Source organism: Geotrypetes seraphini, chromosome 10 (assembly GCF_902459505.1).
Source record: "Geotrypetes seraphini chromosome 10, aGeoSer1.1, whole genome shotgun sequence".
NCBI lineage: Eukaryota > Metazoa > Chordata > Amphibia > Gymnophiona > Dermophiidae > Geotrypetes > Geotrypetes seraphini.
In genome coordinates, this window is record NC_047093.1 from 9,146,592 (window position 1) to 9,165,283 (window position 18,692).

Here is an 18,692-nt window from a genome sequence, read left to right on the forward strand (position 1 = left end):
AAAACTCCCAGTGAGCTGGTATCCCTTGAAAAGGTGTCTCCCATTATTCCAAAGACCGAACCGTGAGGCACTGAACTGTCACTGCTCAGAACACACAGGGTCTGCTCTTAGAATACTGCGACTCTCGCTGAGAGACAGAAGCTGAAACCCTTCCAGCGCCTCATGCTATAGTGAAGAGGAACTGGTCTCTCCAGGAACCGAGGGCAGAACAGGCCCCAGACTCCTCTCCATCAGCACGTTGTTAAGTGATTTAGCCCGAGGCGAAACGTCTCCGCATCTGTTTTTATTGGCACCTGAAGGGCAGTGCAGTTCAAGTCAGAATTTGGAAGTCGCTTCTCCTCGCTCCAGACATAAACACAACCACCCCCAACTGCATACCATCGACTGAGAGTCCCACGAGAGCACTACGAGGGGTTGCTGAAAAGTTCTCAGCCCAGCCAAGAGAATGATGTAGAGACATGAAGCTTACAAGTTATGTCACACTTTTGGTTTCATTTCTTATCACTGAAACAAAAAAAGCGTCAAGAAAAGTGTGGACTCACTTGGACGTTTCAGGGCTCCGCGGCATTTTCTCTCACAGCCCCTCGTATTGTGATGTTGTAGCTTAAACCGGGAAAAGACCTCAAACGCCCAAGTCTTTGAAAGACTTGCTTGTAAAAACACTTTCAAGGGGCCTGAACATCGTCCCTGGTCAAGAAAACCCGGTAATTTCTCTTTCTTTTTATGTGTCTTTTAAATCCAATTTTTATGCATGTGCTAAACAGTAATTTTTGCAGGCATTGTACTGGCAATATAGAGACTGATGTTATATTCATTTTCAAAATACACTTATATTATTTCTATATATTAGTAACAATCCGGCACGACTGGTTCCTCTGTACAATGGTCCTGTCATGCTTCTGCATGTGAGCTGAAGAATAAACCCTTTGATATGCAGAGAAACTTAGACAGAGACAGACAGACACAGAGAGACAGACACAGAGACAGACACAGACAGAGATACTGAGACAGAGAGAGAAACACAGAGAGAGACACAGAGACAGACAGACAGAGAGAAACAGACAGAGAGAGACACAGAGACAGACAGAGAGAGAGAGAGATACTGAGAGAGACAGAGAGAGAAACAGACAGACAGAGACAGAGATACTGAGAGGCAGAGAGAGCGAGAGACGGAGAGAGACACAGACAGAGTGATACACTCATTGAGGGAAAGCATCTCTTCTGATTCAATTTTAATCAGAATTTCACTCCACCTCACTAAAATCATTCTGTGCATCAAATCCTTTCGTGTTAAAATGAGCACATCACCAACTGGATTCAAGAGGCAGAGCCCGCAAAGAGCACAGCTGCCATCCTTCACACCTGGCCTGTCCGAACAGCACGAAAGAGAAGGAAAAGTCAAAGTGCAAAACTTCCGAGAGTCATAGGATCTAATGTATCTTATCACAATCCAGTTTTCGAGAACTTCCTCCATCGATATTATTGCCATCTTTGGATTACTGCAATTCTATTTATTGTGGAGCATCTGAAAATGTTCGTACTAGATTACAGTTGGTTCAAAACACAGCAGCTAGACTAGTCTTTTCGGTTAGAAGATTTTAAAGGGCTTCACCTCTTTTGCGCAAATTGCACTGGCTTCCAATTGGATACAGGATTAGGTTTAAGGTATTGTCTAATATATAAGGCTCCAAAACAATTAACATCTCTTTTATGTGTGTCAACTAAACAGAGTAACTGTAGCTTTAAACTTCAATTTACTACTATGTATCATTTCTATAGTGCTGAAAAGCGTACACAGCACTGTACATTGAACATTCAGCTGTTTTTAGAATAATTAGGAAGAGTCAACTGGTTCGATCTTTTTCTTATCAGAAGTGGAACCGTCTTCCTTTAGAAATGCAAAGCCTGAATTTGGATATTATGTTTCATAAAGTTTTAAAAGACCGACTTTTTGGATAAATGCTAGCCTAGATATTTCATCTCTGTGCAATCATTTTTAAGTATATTTTATTTCTTTACTTTTACATCCCATCTTCCCCAAAGAGCTCAGAAGAGGTTTCAGTTTGGCATTCAATGTGTTACAATAGAACATACAAAAAAGGAACCATTCCTAAAAGTCAAAATGACCCTGTATGTGGGTTAATTATTAAACGGGGACAAGCCTCAGATTATGCAGTAATTTTCCCATTCTGGGATTTCTTCCAAGAGAAAGGAATTATTTTCTCTTACTCCTGTTTGCATCATTGGCATGAAACCCCTCAAGTACAAACATTTAATATTAATTACTTTATTAAGAATTCATAAAAAGTTTATATCTCCTTTTTCTAATCTTCTGTTAAATGTTCAATATTTATTCAATGTTCAGTGTTCATTTCACTTAATTCCTTCATATTTAAATTAATGAATCTAAAAAACCTTCTCAATTGCATGGTTGGGACTATCATGAGAAGATCACACAGTTCATTTCAACACTCAGAATTACAATATACCAGTAACATTATAGTTACAGTTTACATTTGAAGGGTTGCAATATACATTACACGGGGGTTAGTTTTAAAGTCAAGGAGTGTGGTTTGAGAAATCTAATCACATGTTCTACAGCAGTGGTCTCAAACTCGCAGCCCACGGGCCACCTACGGCCCACCAGGTCCCTGGGTATTATAAAGAATGATTCTTTATGGAAAACTTGTGCCTTAAGTGTCTGGTGGTCGCGTCCGCAACTGCCTTCAGCTCTCACCTCCTCCAGCACCGGACACACGCACAAGCTGCCCTGCCTCCAATGGTTGCCTTGCGCTTTGGAACGTTGCCCGCCTGACTGCTGGAACCTCACGCAGGAAAATTGAACCGTGTTTACATTCAATTTTCAGATCTCAGTGTCCTGTGACATAAACTAGGAAATACACAAGCTCAAATCACAGTAATAGCACTTTCCAAACTGCGGGCCACAGCCCCAAATGGGGTCTCGATTGCCACTTTTGGGCTTCTGATTTGGGGCAGGTAGTATCTGTACCACTGAGAGCCATAGCTCAAAAGGACAGAGATGGTAGGAATTGAGGGAAGGGGGAAGGGGATGCTAATGCCGGAACACAATAAAATGGAATAAGAAAACAGGGTCTCCCTCTCCCAAGCCAAGAGTCCCCCTGCACCCCCCCCCCTTCCATCAGCAAGAAAAGTTGAGGGACAGGTCAGCTAGCTTTGGGACAAGCCTGAAAACTCACCAGCAGACGAGTCCAGCTACCACAGCCGTCCATGTTACGCAGCAGGATCTGGGCCTCTTGGTCTCAGCTGCCTCTTCTCTCTTACAGTAGCAGACGCAGAGCAGGTAGACAACCAGGGCAAACAGGTTCACACCCAGGCAGATGGCGGCAACAGCAACCAGAAACACCAGAGACTGGAAAACAAGAAATGTGAGCTCAGCGGTAGACAGGAACCTCAAACTATCTTTCCCCTCGTTAAAAGGCGTCATGTATGCAGGTAAATTAGGGAAATCCCTTTTCTTCAAATTCACTGAGCTTTGGAATAACCTCCCTACCCCGCTGCAGAACCTAGGCTCATTCCAATTATTCAGAAAGCATCTGAAAACCTGGCTTTTCTCCAAAACATAAAGCTATCTATTGAAAATGTAAAGCTAGCTATTAGAGAATGACAAAGTGACAAAATTCATCACCGTCCCCGTCCCCGCAGATAACTGCGGGAAATAATCCCATATCATTTTCTAGTGTCTATTTCAACCTCAGTCCTTCTACACCAGCATTCTTCAAAGCAAAGCTTGCGGGTCAGTGGTTGTACCCAATTATACTCCGATTCTTCCCTCTCTCCTTAAAGAATGACATGAAGATGGTTTCCCGCGGTTATCCGCGGGGATGGGAACGGTGATGAATTGTTGTCACCGTGTCATTCTCTACTACCTATCTTCTTCATAACCTCTAATTTCTTATTATGTCCTTCCCTCATTTATTGAATTACCTGTAAACCATGCCGAGCTCTATCTTTATGGAGATGATGTGGTAAACAAACTTAAGGTTTCGTTTAGCTTAGTTCATTCTCCATCGTCAGGCCCTTCACGGGGATTACTGAAGACAGAGGCAGCTCCCTCAATCCTATCACATTTCCATAGAATTAGGCCAGATACCATGAAGAGAGAACTCTGAAGCAACAACTCAAGGCAGGTTCCCATCCAAAAAATCACCTGGCTAGGAGGTTTTAGGCTGTGTGTTAACGTGCCTTGTGAATGCAGCTGGGAGCAGCCATTTTGTGCTATCTGGGCCAGACTTAATTGCAGGGCCCCCTGTGGACCAGTTTGGTACCCCACCCCATTGGGACAATATATTTCAAATGATTTATTTTAACCTAACTCTACAATGGTAGCTGATGATTAAAATTTTAGTGAGTTACAAGTTTGGGGTATCCTAGACCTCGGAGGAAGTAGAATAGCAAAATTGGAGAGTCACTGAACAGATATTTGTCATCTAGTTTATATTGTTAAAGTGATGTGATTTGGCTGTCCATTTCACTGGCTTCTAATTAGAGATCCTCCATGTTCAAATTGCAGCTTTACTCGCTCGAGGAGAACAGAGAGAGGGGGGGACATGATCGAGACGTTCAAGTATCTTACGGGCCGCATCGAGGCGGAGGAAGATAGCTTCTTTTTCAAGGGCCCCACGACAACAAGAGGGCATCCGTGGAAAATCAGGGGCGGGAAACTACGAGGTGACACCAGGAAATTCTTTTTCACTGAAAGGGTGGTTGATCGCTGGAATAGTCTTCCACTACAGGTGATTGAGGCCAGCAGCGTGCCTGATTTTAAGGCCAAATGGGATCGGCACATGGGATCTATTCACAGGGCAAAGGTAGGGGAGGGACATTAAGGTGGGCAGACTGGATGGGCCGTGGCCCTTATCTGCCGTCTATTTCTACGTTTCTATGTTTCTATGTTCAACTACTTCTGGTAAAGATTGGAAAAAATTGTCACGTATGATACAGATCTTACAGAACTTACACCCTGAATGGAGAAACTTTAACCAGAACTACGGCAGAACGAGACTTAGGAGTAATCATCAGTGCTGATATGAAAGCTGCCACTCAAGTGGAGAAGGCTTCATCTAAAGCACGGCAGATGATAGGTTGTATCAGGAGAAGCTTCGTCAGCAGGAAGCCTGATGTCATGATGCCATTGTACAGAGCCATGGTGAGACCTCATCTGGAATACTGTGTGCAATTTTGGAGGCCACATTACTGTAAAGATGTGCTCAGAGTTGAATCGGTTCAGCGGATGGCCACCAGGATGGTCTCGGGGCTAAAGGGTCTCCCGTACGAGGAAAGACTGAGTAAGTTACAGCTCTACTCTCTCGAGGAGCGTAGGGAGAGGGGAGACATGATTGAGACATTTAAGTACATCACGGGACGGGTTGAGGTGGAAGATGATATCTTTCTCCTGAAGGGACCCTCGACCACAAGAGGTCATCCGCTCAAACTCAGGGGAGGGAAGTTTCGTGGAGATGCCAGGAAGTACTTCTTCACGGAGAGAGTGATTGAGCATTGGAACAAGCTTCCAATGCAGGTGATAGAGGCACACAGCGTCCCAGACTTCAAGAATAAATGGGATACCTATGTAGGATCCCTACGAGGGTCAGCCAAAGGATAGGATCACTAGGGTATAGAACGGGTCAGTAGAATGGCATATTACAATTCTACTTAAAGGGGACATTAGACTTAAAAGGGAGGGTCGATGGTGTGGGCAGACTTGATGGGCTGTAGCCCTTATCTGCCGTCATCTTTCTATGTTTCTATCTTTTCAATCGATTGTGTCTTCTATGTGCCTGAACATGGCTAAAATTATTTCAGCTGGTATAAGGAGCTTTGAGGGCATCACATGTGTGGAATGGGGCTGGCGATAAGTTACGAGGGAGGTGTGGGTTGAGTATTTTAAATGTGTTTTTAAAGAAGTGTATGCCGCCTTGACATTTATCAAAAGGTGCCACTGAAATGTCATAAATAAATACTGTTTGTTCTCTTGAACTCTCTGATTGCGCTTCTCAAGGAGAATCTTGTCATTGCAAACCACTTACAATGCCATTTTGAGCTATAGCATAGAGAAATTGAGCAAAATGAAAAAGGCCAGTGTCCAGAAGCTATTTATTTGGGTTGTCAAGTCTATAGTTTTGACTGCAGCTACTCGTTCCCCGTCCTTCTGCCATGACTTCTTGGTCTGTCTAACGCAGTCTCTTTCAAATGGTGTGCCCTGAAGAGACTCTGGGTGTGCTTTTAAAAAAAAAAAAAAAAAACAACAACTAATAAATAATAAAAATTTATATTCCGCATATCCTACAAATTCTATGCAGATTACAAATTATTCAGGCACTCAAGCATTTTTCTCTAACTGTCCCAGCGGGCTCCCACTCTATCTAATGTACCTGGGGCAATAGGGATTAAGTGACTTGCCCAGGGTCACAAGGAGCAATATGTTTGGATCTTCTTATCTTTGCGAACTTGGATTTTCAGCTCCGACAGAAATTTAAATTTTTTTTCTTAAAAAGAGAGAACTGCAGATGGCGGATGATGAAATGTGTGTTTGCTTGTCGACTATCGAGCCCCTGTAAAAACATTAGAGCAAGCATGGCCCCTTTTTAAGGACACAGTCACCGAGGTGCAAAATCTACGCGTATCCGCATGGGATCCAAGAGAAAAAAAAACCAAGGAACCGGCGTGGCTCACTGTAGCGGTGAAGGAAACGAACAGAGACAAGAAGACTTCGTTTGAGGAATGGAAAAGGTAAAAAAAAAAAAAAAAGGACAAAAACTGGAAAAAGCACAAACAACATCAAAGTAGGTGCCATAAGGCGGTAAGAGGGGCCAAAAGACACTACAAGGAAAAAATAGCCAAGGAGGCAAAAAACTTCAAGCTGTTCTTTCAATATATTAAGGGGAAACAACCCACGAAGGAAGCGGTGGGGCTGTTGGATGACCATGGAATAAAGGGAGCGCTAAAGGAGGACAAAGCCATCGCCAACAAACTGAACACATTTTTTGTGTCTGTATTTACCAAAGAGGATATATATAATATACCAGAAGCCAACCGGAAACGAAGATGGGAAACTGACAGGGTTGATGGTCAGTCCACAAGAGGTATGCAGGCAGATTGATAGGCTTAAAAACAATAAACCCTCAGGACCGGACGGCATCCATCTGAGGGTAATCAAGGAACTGAAAGGGGCTATAGCCGAACTGCTCCAACTACTAGCCAATCTGTCGATTAAATCAGGAAGGATTCCGGAAGACTGGAAAGTGGTGAATGTTACGCCGATCTTCAAGAAAGGCTCGAGGGGCGATCCGGGAATCTACAGACTGGTGAGTCTGACCTCGGTACCGGGAAAGATGATAGAGGCACTGATAAAGGACCGCATCATTGATCACTTTGACGGACACAATCTGATGAGGACCAGCCAGCATGGCTTCAGTAAAGGAAGATCTTGCTTGACAAACTTACTGCTCTTCCGGAGGCTGTTGTAGGGGAAAACACCCTCCAGGGATTCAAGACAAAGTTGGACAAGGTCCTGCTAAACCAGAATGTACGCAAGTAAGGCTAGTCTTAGTTAGGGCGCCGGTCTTTGACCTAAGGGCCGCCACGTGAGCGGACTTCTGAGCACGATGGACCACTGGTCTGACCCAGCAGCGGCAATTCTTATGTTTTGAGTTAATTTGCCCTCAAAAATAGCTCATCCGTCACATTGATTAGTAATTCTGTTCTATCTACTTTAGTTTCACCGTTGTTACAATCATCCATATATAGCTTAAAAGTGGTTCCCAACCCTGTCCTGGAGGAACACCAGGCCAATTGGGTTTTCAGGCTAGCCCTAATGAATATGCATGAAGCAAATTTGCATGCCTATCACTTCCATCATATGCAAATCTCTCTCATGCATATTCATTAGGGCTAGCCTGAAAACCCGTTTGGCCTGGTGTTCCTCCAGGACAGGGTTGGGAACCACTGGCTTAAAGAACATGTTCACCCATCCATCAATAAAGATACCTAGACAGAACACTTGCTTTCCAGGCAGGCCAAATGAACGCAGTAATGGCTGAGCTCCTTTATAACGCACTCTTTATGCTATCTAAGTTTTAGAAAACGTAAAAACAAACTTGTTCAACCGATTTGTATCCTAATTGCTCCCTTTGTCCTATCACTTTACTCACTCTGATTTTTACCACGATCTCTCTTTCCCACTCTTCTCTCGGCCTACTTGTATGGATGTCTGTCCAGTGCCCCTTTCTCGCTGATTGTTTGAAGCAGGTTCCTGCTCTCTTATTCCTGTATCCGCTTCATGTACTTTAAACCTTCTTTGTACCTATCTTTGCCGATGGTCCAGCTCCTCTTATTGTAAACCGCCTCGAACTACTATGGCTTTGGCGGTATATAAGAATAAAATTATTATTATTTAAATAAATAGCTCACAAATTTACTTTTATGTTGGTTTTGCAATTTTATAATTTCAATTGTAATGTGTCGTGAAAAACATTTGCTCCATTTTAGTGTGACAGAGCTAAAAAAAAAAAAAAGGTTGAGAGACGCTGGTCTAACGGCTGAGCCAGCTCCAACTCCCTGCTCGCCTCTCATGTCTGAGCCTCATGGAGCACAAGAGCGGGAAAATGTAACACCAAAAACCGGAGAAACACCGAAATAAATTCTGGAAATATGGGGCCATATCCGGGACAGTGTGAATGAGCTCCTTCGGTAAATCCAGCCAACTGCCAAAATCCAGCAAGCCCAGCATTCTCTTTGAAGGTTTTCTATAGTATGTGAAAGGGGGTTTCACTCCCTAATCTTTCAGGGTTACGAAGGGTGTGGAAGGAGGATATGTGTCATAGTTTTACTGAATCTGAGAAGAATAGTTTCTGGCACCAGACAATTCACTCCACCAAATATTCTTCAGTAGTGCAATCTATGGGGGGTTTTTTAGCACTTGGTTCTTTGTGGACACCATTAAAATCTCACTATATAAACCCATCTTTTTCTAAAAATTGCTGGTCCTGTAATCAACACATTGGTCCCCTTAAACATATACAATTTGAATGCAACTGTAGCACCAGCTTTTGGCAACAGATTTGAACCACAATTTGCACTATTTTTCATTTACACACTCCTATAAGTTTCAAATTTTTTAATCTTAAAATCTCTATGCTTTCAAGATTCACTTTCAAAAAAAATGATTGTTACTTATTTGAAATTTAATAACTATAGGGCTGTTTTATGCTCTTGGAAAACATTATATTTAGTTTCTTATATAAAATGGCGGAATATTTTATGCTCCATGTATAGATCAGAATTGTACTTAGCAAAGAAAAAAGTTATCTTCATTGTACGCTGCAAAATGGTCTTCTCTTACAAAATACCTTCATATCTGACAATGTTTATGACAAATGTTATTTTAAAGATTTATTTATTTGCTAGGTGAGGAAACAGAGGAGGGGGGGTTATTATCTTTCTTAATGTTTTTTTTCTGTATATAAGAACATAAGAAGTTGCCCCCGCTGAGTCAGACCAGAGGTCCATCTTGCTCAGCGGTCCACTCCTGCGGTGGCCCATCAGGCCTAGTGCCTGAACAGTGGTCCCTGGTTAATTTTGTAACTTACCTCTAATCCCATCTCTATAATCTACCTTTACTCTTATCTGTACCCCTCAATCCCTTTGTCTTCCAAGTACCTATCCAAAGCTTCTTTGAACCCCTGTAGCGTGCTCCTGTTTATCACAACCTCTGGTAGCACGTTCCATGTATCCACCACCCTCTGTGTGAAAAAGAACTTCCTGGCGTTTGTTCTAAACTTCTCCCCTTTCAATTTCTCTGAGTGCCCCCTTGTACTTGTTGATCCCCATAATTTGAAAAATCTGTCCCTGTCTACTCTTTCTATGCCCTTCATGATCTTGAAGGTTTCTATCATGTCTCCTCTAAGTCTCCGCTTTTCCAGGGAGAAAAGCCCCAGCCTTTTCAGTCTGTCAGTATATGAGAGGTCCTCACATGCCTCTCATATACTGACAGACTAATAAAATTTCCTTGACTTAAAAAAAAAACAAAAAACCATCAGAACTCTGCGGTCGTTTTCTTTCTGAATATTACAAAGCATGAAGCTACCCTGCAGTCACTTCTAGAAAGGTCAGGACCCCAGGAGTTCCCTTACACTCTGGAGGTCAAGGAGCTCTGACCCACATCAGCGTGACCGCCTGCTGACACTGACTCAGAGGCTCACATGAATGGAGCTTCATGCTTCCCACGTCTTCCCGCTCTCCCTCTGACTGGGAGCAAGAAAGTCTGAAGCCTGGTCGGGCCTCCCAATGCGTTTGATTTTCCTTTCAATCCCTGTCTGTGAGTTCCACAGGATACTGGAGGCAACGACTAACCAGGGTCAGAAACTTGAAGGGAGAAAGCAGCCCTTCTAATAGCGAGGTTCTCACATTACAAAGGCCAGATCAGGAACAAAGAGGATGAGTCTACTGCCTCTGTAAGGAGAATTAACAGGACTTGAAAGCTTCGAGCAGGGCTTAAAACCTCATCAAATTATCAACGTGGGCCTCTGAAAACCCCTTCCTGGTCTGCCTTATCAGTGTAGGTTAGCAAGGATGATGCTGGACTGTTCGTAATCAAACAAGTCTCTCTCACTCTCTCTCCCATATTTTTTATAGAGTTCTTTTTTCAATAATTCAATGTTTTTATTAAATCATGCACCACACCACAATGGCTTTATAACAAATTTTAAATACATGACATGAAATCAATATATCTGTGAGGAGAGCAATTTTCAAATGATTTTACCTGGGCAAAACTGGCAGCTGAAAACATCATTACCTCTCTGAGGGCAGAAGTGCCCTCAGGTTTACAATACAGGTAATATTACCCGTGCTGCAGCTGAGCAACATGCGGGGGGGGGGGGGGGGGGGGGGTCTTCCTTTTTGCACTTGCTAGGAAGTAGGTATGCAAAGTAGTCTAATTTTCAAAGGAAATGCCACCTTTGAAAATTTGTTTACGAGTGTGAGCCCACACATCTATTCTGGATACACCCGTCACACCATACTATTTAGACTAGAGCAAAGTTCATTTCTCTACCTCCTGGCCCCATTCTTGCTTGGCACTTACCCATCATAAGCTCAAGGACAAGAATGATTTGTTTTCCCTCCCACCTTTTTCAAATAGCCTTCAATCCATAACCCCACTCCCCATTGTCCATCAACCCAGCCAGATTAACCCTTCCCCTTAACTGTATCCATGGCATTCTGTTTATCTGCCTAGATTGTAAGCTCTTTGAAGCAGGGACTGTTTTCTTCTTCTTTGTGACTGTACAGCGCTGCGTACATCTGGTAGCGCTATAGAAATAATTCATAGTAGTGTGAAGAGTTTCAGTCTTTGGGAAGCAAAGCTGAGCTTGTGATGTCATAATGCCTCATTCCACCAATAAGAGCCAACCTCATCAGTGATGTCACAATGGCTGGATTGTCCTGTACTCCCAGACAGATTAACCCTTCCCCTTAACTGTATCCATGGCATCCTGTTTGTCTGTCTAGATTGTAAGCTCTTTGGAACAGGGACTGTCTTCTTTATGACTCTGTACAGTGCTGCGTACATCTGGTAGCGCTATAGAAATAATTCATAGTAGTATTGTGAAGAGTTTCAGTCTTTGGGAAGCAGAGCTGAGCTTGTGATGTCATAATGCCTCATTCCACCAATAAGAGCCAACCTCATCAGTGATGTCACAATGGCTGGATTGTCCTGTACTCCCCTTTGCCCTCCAACCCAGCCAGCAGATTAACCCTTCCCCTTAACTGTATCCATGGCATCCTGTTTGGCAATTTATATTGTAAGCTCTTTCAAGCAGGGACCATCTTCTCTGTACAGCGTTGCGTGCGTCTGGTAGCGCTATAGAAATGATAAGTAGTGCAGGAAAAATTGCTGTGGCATAACCCTAAGTAATGAGAAAGCCACCTTAAAATCACAACCTGTGGTTCAGCGCTAAACGTCAACTTTCCGTCAGTGCCAGAGTAGTGATAGGCTCAGGCACCAACAGGAAAGTAGCATACACTAGCCCTTTACTGCCAACCTGACACTTCTTCCTGCCTCTCCCCCTCCCCCAAACATAGCTCTGGTGCTCAGCAACACCTACATACCTGAGGCCCCCCCTGTTGTCCCCAAACATTAAAAATAGCAATGCCCTGATGGTCCAGTGCCCCCCCAGTCACAAAATGCCCTGGTCAAGTGCCCCCAGCCAGCTTTCCACCTCCTCCTCCAATTGCAAATGCCCTGGTCTAGAAAAATCCATCCCACAACTCTCAAACCATGTCAGCCCCAAAAATGCCATGAGGGGCAGAGCAAAGGCTTCACTTCATCACCACGATGAAGACATAATCCAGACGTTGCCTGCTCAGCCTCAGATCCAATGGCTGTAGACTCTTCCCAGCCTTAAATACACTTCTCCCCCCCCCGTATCTGTGGATTCGCTATTTTTCGGCTTACTCCGCCCCCTAATTTTCATCACTGAACCTGGCGTTTCACATTGGAAATCGCTGCTCCCGGCATTGTACGGAGCAAATCGCAGGTCGGGTTATTCACGGTTTATTATCTTTTTCAGGTCTATTTTACCGAAAAACCGCGAATAAGTTTTTCGGTATTCACGGCTGTGTTCTGCCCGCATCTCCCGCGAATACAGAGGGGGGACGTGTAAATGCCTTTTTAGTGGTTTTAATCAGGCCTCTTGCTTTGGGAGATGCTGCTCAAGTGAGAAATTTGAACCCCTTTTCTTCCCATTAGCAGTTCTTCACGTAAACCAGGGGTGTCCAACCTGCGGTCCCGTGAAGTACTTTGTGCGGCTCCAGTCGAGGGCGATGCAGTGTTTTCTTCTGCTGCCCCCCGGGTGTTTGCCGTCTCGCCGGCTCCCTCCTCTGTCTTGCTGCAGCGTTTGCCCCAGAAACATTTTTTTTCAGCCAATGCGGCCCAGGGAAGCCAAAAGGTTGGACACCCCTGACGTAAACGTTAAGACGGATTAGCTGGATTATCCCCTTATTTCTTATTTGATTTGCACATCCAGAGAGGGTGGGTGGGAGGGATGGGGGGGGGGGTATTGTATTTTGTTGTATTAACTGACCAAATCAAAGAGTTTGTGTTCTTGAATTAGGGGGGAGGAATGTTTTGTAGTATTTTTTTGATCGATTGAAAGTGCTGTTTTGAAGTCAATTGTATGTATAATTTAATGCACTGTTTTCGTATGGAAAATTAATAAATGATTTTTTTTAAAAAAAGGCCTCTCGTTTTGGGAGATGCTAGTCAAGTGAGAAATTTGAACCCTTTTTCTTCCCATTAGCAGCTCTTCACGTGAACGTGCCTCGAGAGGTCAGCTAATTTGCTCTGGGGCAACTTAGGATGAAGGCTGCAGTTATTCTGAGAAACAGGGGCAGAGTCACTCTGTAATGATGGGCTTTTTTCTGGCACCATAAAAGCTTTCCTTGTAAAAGCCTGGATGTGGGGAATGCCTTGAGCCTATTATGGCCCATTAGAAAGAGCAGCGCACCAATTCCTGTGATGATTTACTGGAAGAACTCTGCGCTACGTAAATGTTGGCGCTTACATCCTCATCCTCCACTCACTAACCTTCCACGCTTCCAAAAAGTACATCTTTCCCACAGCTGGCCGGGTCTGTACCACAGCAGAGGGCGCATCCTTCTGGGATCTGCATGGGCGGGTCAGCGCAAAGTCGTGAAACTCGGTTGGTTCATCACTGTCCGACTACACACTTCCTCCTGTTTATGACTATTATTGGAATCTTCTAAACCACTACTAATGACCGGGGAGTCAATTCAGAGCAGTTTGCATGAGCTCCGGTAACGGTGTTACAAGAGCAGAGCTCCGGTAACGGTGTTACAAGAGCAGAGCTCCGGTAACGGTGTTTCAAGAGCAGAGCTCCGGTAACGGTGTTTCAAGAGCAGAGCTCCGGTAACGGTGTTTCAAGAGCAGAGCTCCGGTAACGGTGTTTCAAGAGCAGAGCTCTGGTAATGGTATTTCAAGAGCAGAGCTCCGGTAACGGTGTTTCAAGAGCAGAGCTCCGGTAACGGTGTTTCAAGAGCAGAACTCCGGTAACGGTGTTACAAGAGCAGAGCTCCGGTAACGGTGTTTCAAGAGCAGAGCTCCGGTAACGGTGTTTCAAGAGCAGAGCTCCGGTAACGGTATTTCAAGAGCAGAGCTCCGGTAACGGTGTTTCAAGAGCAGAGCTCCGGTAACGGTGTTTCAAGAGCAGAACTCCGGTAACGGTGTTTCAAGAGCAGAGCTCCGGTAATAGTGTTTCAGGAGCAGAGCTCCGGTAACGGTGTTTCAAGAACAGAACTCCGGTAACGGTGTTACAAGAGCAGAGCTCCGCTAACGTTGTTTCAAGAGCAGAGCTCCGCTAACGGTGTTTCAAGAGCAGAGCTCCGCTAACGGTGTTTCAAGAGCAGAGCTCCGGTAACGGTGTTTCAAGAGCAGAACTCCGGTAACGGTGTTTCAAGAACAGAACTCCGGTAACGGTGTTTCAAGAGCAGAGCTCCGCTAACGGTGTTTCAAGAGCAGAGCTCCGGTAACGGTGTTTCAAGAGCAGAACTCCGGTAACGGTATTTCAACGGCAGAACTCCGGTAACGGTGTTTCAAGAGCAGAGCTCCGCTAACGGTGTTTCAAGAGCAGAGCTCCGCTAACGGTGTTTCAAGAGCAGAGCTCCGGTAACGGTATTTCAACGGCAGAACTCCGGTAACGGTGTTTCAAGAGCAGAACTCCGGTAACGGTGTTTCAAGAGCAGAGCTCCGCTAACGGTGTTTCAAGAGCAGAGCTCCGGTAACGGTATTTCAACGGCAGAACTCCGGTAACGGTGTTTCAAGAGCAGAGCTCCGGTAAGGGTGTTTCAAGAGCAGAGCTCCGGTAACGGTGTTTCAAGAGCAGAGCTCCGGTAACGGTGTTTCAAGAGCAGAGCTCCGGTAACGGTGTTTCAAGAGCAGAACTCCGGTAACGGTGTTACAAGAGCAGAGCTCCGGTAACGGTGTTTCAAGAGCAGAGCTCCGCTAACGGTGTTTCAAGAGCAGAGCTCCGCTAACGGTGTTTCAAGAGCAGAGCTCCGGTAACGGTGTGCAGAACTATGCTCTCTCATCTGGCTGAAAGAGGCCCCTATTTCTCAATAGCTCATTCTTAAAAATGTTATGACGACAGCATCAAATCCCCCCAAAAATAGGTGTTCTCACCATGTCCCTGGGGCACACCCAACCAGTCAGGTTTTCAAAGGCCCACATCGACTACGCACGAGACAGAGTTGCAGAGCACACAAATCTCTCATTGTGGATATCCTGACAACCCGACTGGCTGGGTGTGCCCAAGGAATGGGTTGAGAAGCACCCCAAAAGATTAGAGCATCTTTCTATCACCTAAAATAGTGGTTCTCAAACTTATCCTGGGGGGGGACCATCTTGAATATGCACGAGACAGATTTGCATGCCTGTCACCTCCATTATATGCAAATCTCTTTCATGCATACACAAGAGGGATACCCTGGACATGTTTGAGAATCGCTGATGTAAAGTAAGGAGCTTTGAAATGCATCACAGGGCACTTCTGGGCAGCTGTTTGCAGCTGCACAATCTGTAATCCCAGACAGCTGTTGCAGTGCTTCTCATAGTCCTCTTTTCCCACATAGATTCTAGAGGAAGTAATGAAATACAAGAGGGGGTGGGTGGGGGTGTAATGGCTAGGATTTATCCGGCTGGACACCAGCCCATTTCCTGCAGCTGAAAATTCTTTAGCACACATCAGATAACGCAGAAATATCATATCTGGGGCCATGACAGCCATTAACTCAGCACTGGCTCTGAAGAATGTTCTCATGAGAGAAAATGCCAGACAGTAGAAGTTGAGACAGCAGGGAGCACCCATTTCGAGATGTGAAGGAGGGACCTGTCTGCCACTTTAAAGAGGTCGCAGAACCTACCAGATTCCTAGACCTGGCCTTTCTCAATTAGAATTAAAAAAAAAAAAAAGGAGGGGAGAGTGTGGCACAGTGGTTAAAGCTACAGCCTCAGCACCCTGAGGTTGTGGGTTCAAGTCCCATGCTGCTCCTTGTGACCCTGAGCAAGTCGCTTTATCCCCCCCCATTGCCCCAGGTACATTAGATAGATCGTGACCCCTCCAGGACAGACAGGGGAAAATGCTTGAGTACCTGAATAAATTCATGTAAACCGTTCTGAGCTCCCCTGGAAGAACAGTACAGAAAATTGAATAAATAAATAAAAAGTCTGCGAAAGCCAAAGTGATGTACAGGAGAGAACAGGCCACAAGACTTTGCAGTGACTTTTAGAAGCAGAAAGAGCTGCAGCTACTTCCGTCTCTCTACCTGCTCCCCTCAAAATGACCAGCAGCCGAGCTAGAAGATGAGGCGAGTCTCTTTCAACTGAAAGGTAACTCTGGAATGAGGGGGACATAGGATGAAGGCGAAAGAGGATTCAGAACCTCGCAAAGGGTGAAGAAAGCTTGGAACAGCCTTCCGGTGGAAGAGGCAAAAAGTGCATCTGCATTCAAGAAATACATTGTTTGGGGTTTTTTTAAAAAATTCTTTTGTAATCTGCCTTGAACCGCAAGGCAATGGCGGAATAGAAATCTCTAAGACAGAGAAGGGGATAGTAGTCAGCATAGCTAGGCAGCCTAGATAGAAAGCCCGTGGAGGGGCATAATCAAAAGGGACGTCTAAGTCCGTTTATGTCCATTTCGCAAGTCGTCCAAAGTCAAAAAGTGCCTAAGTGACATTTTCGAAAGAGACGTCCAACTTCTTTTGACTTTCGAAAATCGTCCAAATTATACGTCCTGCAGATCTGTTAATCATATTTGACAGTAAATTAACTTTTCATGAACACATAGGTAGTATCGTAAAATCATCATTCTATAGACTCCGTCAAATTCGCTCTCTTTCACAATATCTTTGTTCTAAATCTCTAAATATCCTGATCCACTCTTTAGTAATCTCTAGAATAGATTACTGCAATGCCCTTTATAAAGGAATTGCACAGAATGAAATAAGACGACTTCAAATAATACAAAATACTTCAATTAAATTACTAACAAGGACAAAAAAATTTGATCACGTAACACCACTGCTCAAGAAAGCTCATTGGCTTCCAGTATCCCATAGAATAACATATAAACTAAGCCTACTCACTTTTAAAGCGATGCTTTTTAAAATACCTGCATTTATTTTTAATACACTAATTCCTTACTCTACAAATAGAACATTACGATCCAACGAACAGCATTTATTAACAATTCCATCTCTCAAAATCATTAATACTAGAAGACAATATATATTCTCTGTTACTGCTCCACAAATTTGGAACTCTTTGCCAATATACTTAAGGAAAGAACATGATATTGAGAAATTTAAGATTAACTTAAAAACATTCTTATTTAAAGATGCTTTTGATTAACAAGTTCTTCCCTTGAATTCAATAATGCTGCTTTCGACAATTCTTTGAACTCCCATCCTTTTGTTTTTCCCTACCTTCTTTTCTATTATAAATTGTATTTCATTTCCCCTTTTTCCCTTCATTCATGTTTGTTAATTTGCATTTAATTTTTTTTTATTTAATGGTTATATATTAATTAATGTTTTATTGTTAATTTTAAAAATGCAATTTTATCTTAAAGTTGTAATTTAAATATTTTCTTTTATGTATGTACATCGCTTTGAAGCAAGATTAAGCGATTAATCAAAAATTTTAATAAACTTGAAACTTGAAACTTAAAACGTCTATCTTTATAGTTCATTTTCGTACAAATGTCCGTCCAAGTCAAAAACGTCTAGAACAAGCCCTGTTGGACGTGGGAGGGGTCTGCAAACACCCAGACAGGGCACCTACATAGTGGGGTACCTTACAGGGCACTGCTGTGAACTTCACAAACAGGGTGCCATGGCTTCTCCTCACTACAGCTCCCTTATAGGTGACGGTGGGCCCCCCAAACCACCTCCAGAATCCCCTAGACCCACTTATCTACCACCCCTATAGCCCTTATGGATGCAGGAGCTACTTATATGCCAGTACAAAAGGGTTTTGGGGGTGTTTAGGGGAGTGCACATGTTTCAGTAACAATGCAGTGATTACAGGAGCTTATGGGCATGAGTTATTCTCTCTAAGGGTCCCAAACCCACCCCCAAGATGACTTCAGCTGCCTCTGGGCTGGACGACTAGGCTTTCCTATGCTAGGCAGCCAGATGATGATGGTCTGGAGGCTGACATTTCAAGTTATGATTAAACTTTTTATTGGGGTGGGGGGGTGTTAGTGATCACTGGGGTAGTGTGTGGGGGTCTGTGTTATGTGTTTTCAGTGATTATCTGGTGAGTTTAGGTGGGTTTTAGTGATTTAGACCATGTTTTAGATGGTCTAAGTCAAAACGTCCACGTTTCCTCTAGGCTCTGTTTAACTTTCGGTTATACATGCTGTACGACTAAGCCTAAGCTGGCCCACGTCCCGCCCACCTCCCGCCCTCGACACGCCTCCCGAAACGCCCCGTTGAGCGGCTCTATGAAGGTCTAAGTCGTTTAGAAATACGTCCAGAACCCGGTTTGATTATCGGCACTTGGACGTTTTAGAGAAATGTTCGTCCAAGTGCCGATTTAGGCCGGTTTTTGGACGTTTTTCTCTTTTGATTATGAG

General features: G+C 44.0%; 1 protein-coding gene across 2 annotated transcripts in view; it reads right to left on the reverse strand.

Annotated features, from left to right (window-relative positions):
- Positions 1-18,692, reverse strand: part of TTYH2 (tweety family member 2) — an 85,572-nt gene that overhangs the window by 53,127 nt on the left and 13,753 nt on the right. For both annotated transcript variants that reach the window (XM_033961921.1, XM_033961920.1), the window contains exon 2: positions 3,219-3,391. In XM_033961921.1, the coding sequence (XP_033817812.1) occupies positions 3,219-3,391 (173 nt within the window). The remainder of the gene's footprint in view (positions 1-3,218; positions 3,392-18,692) is intronic.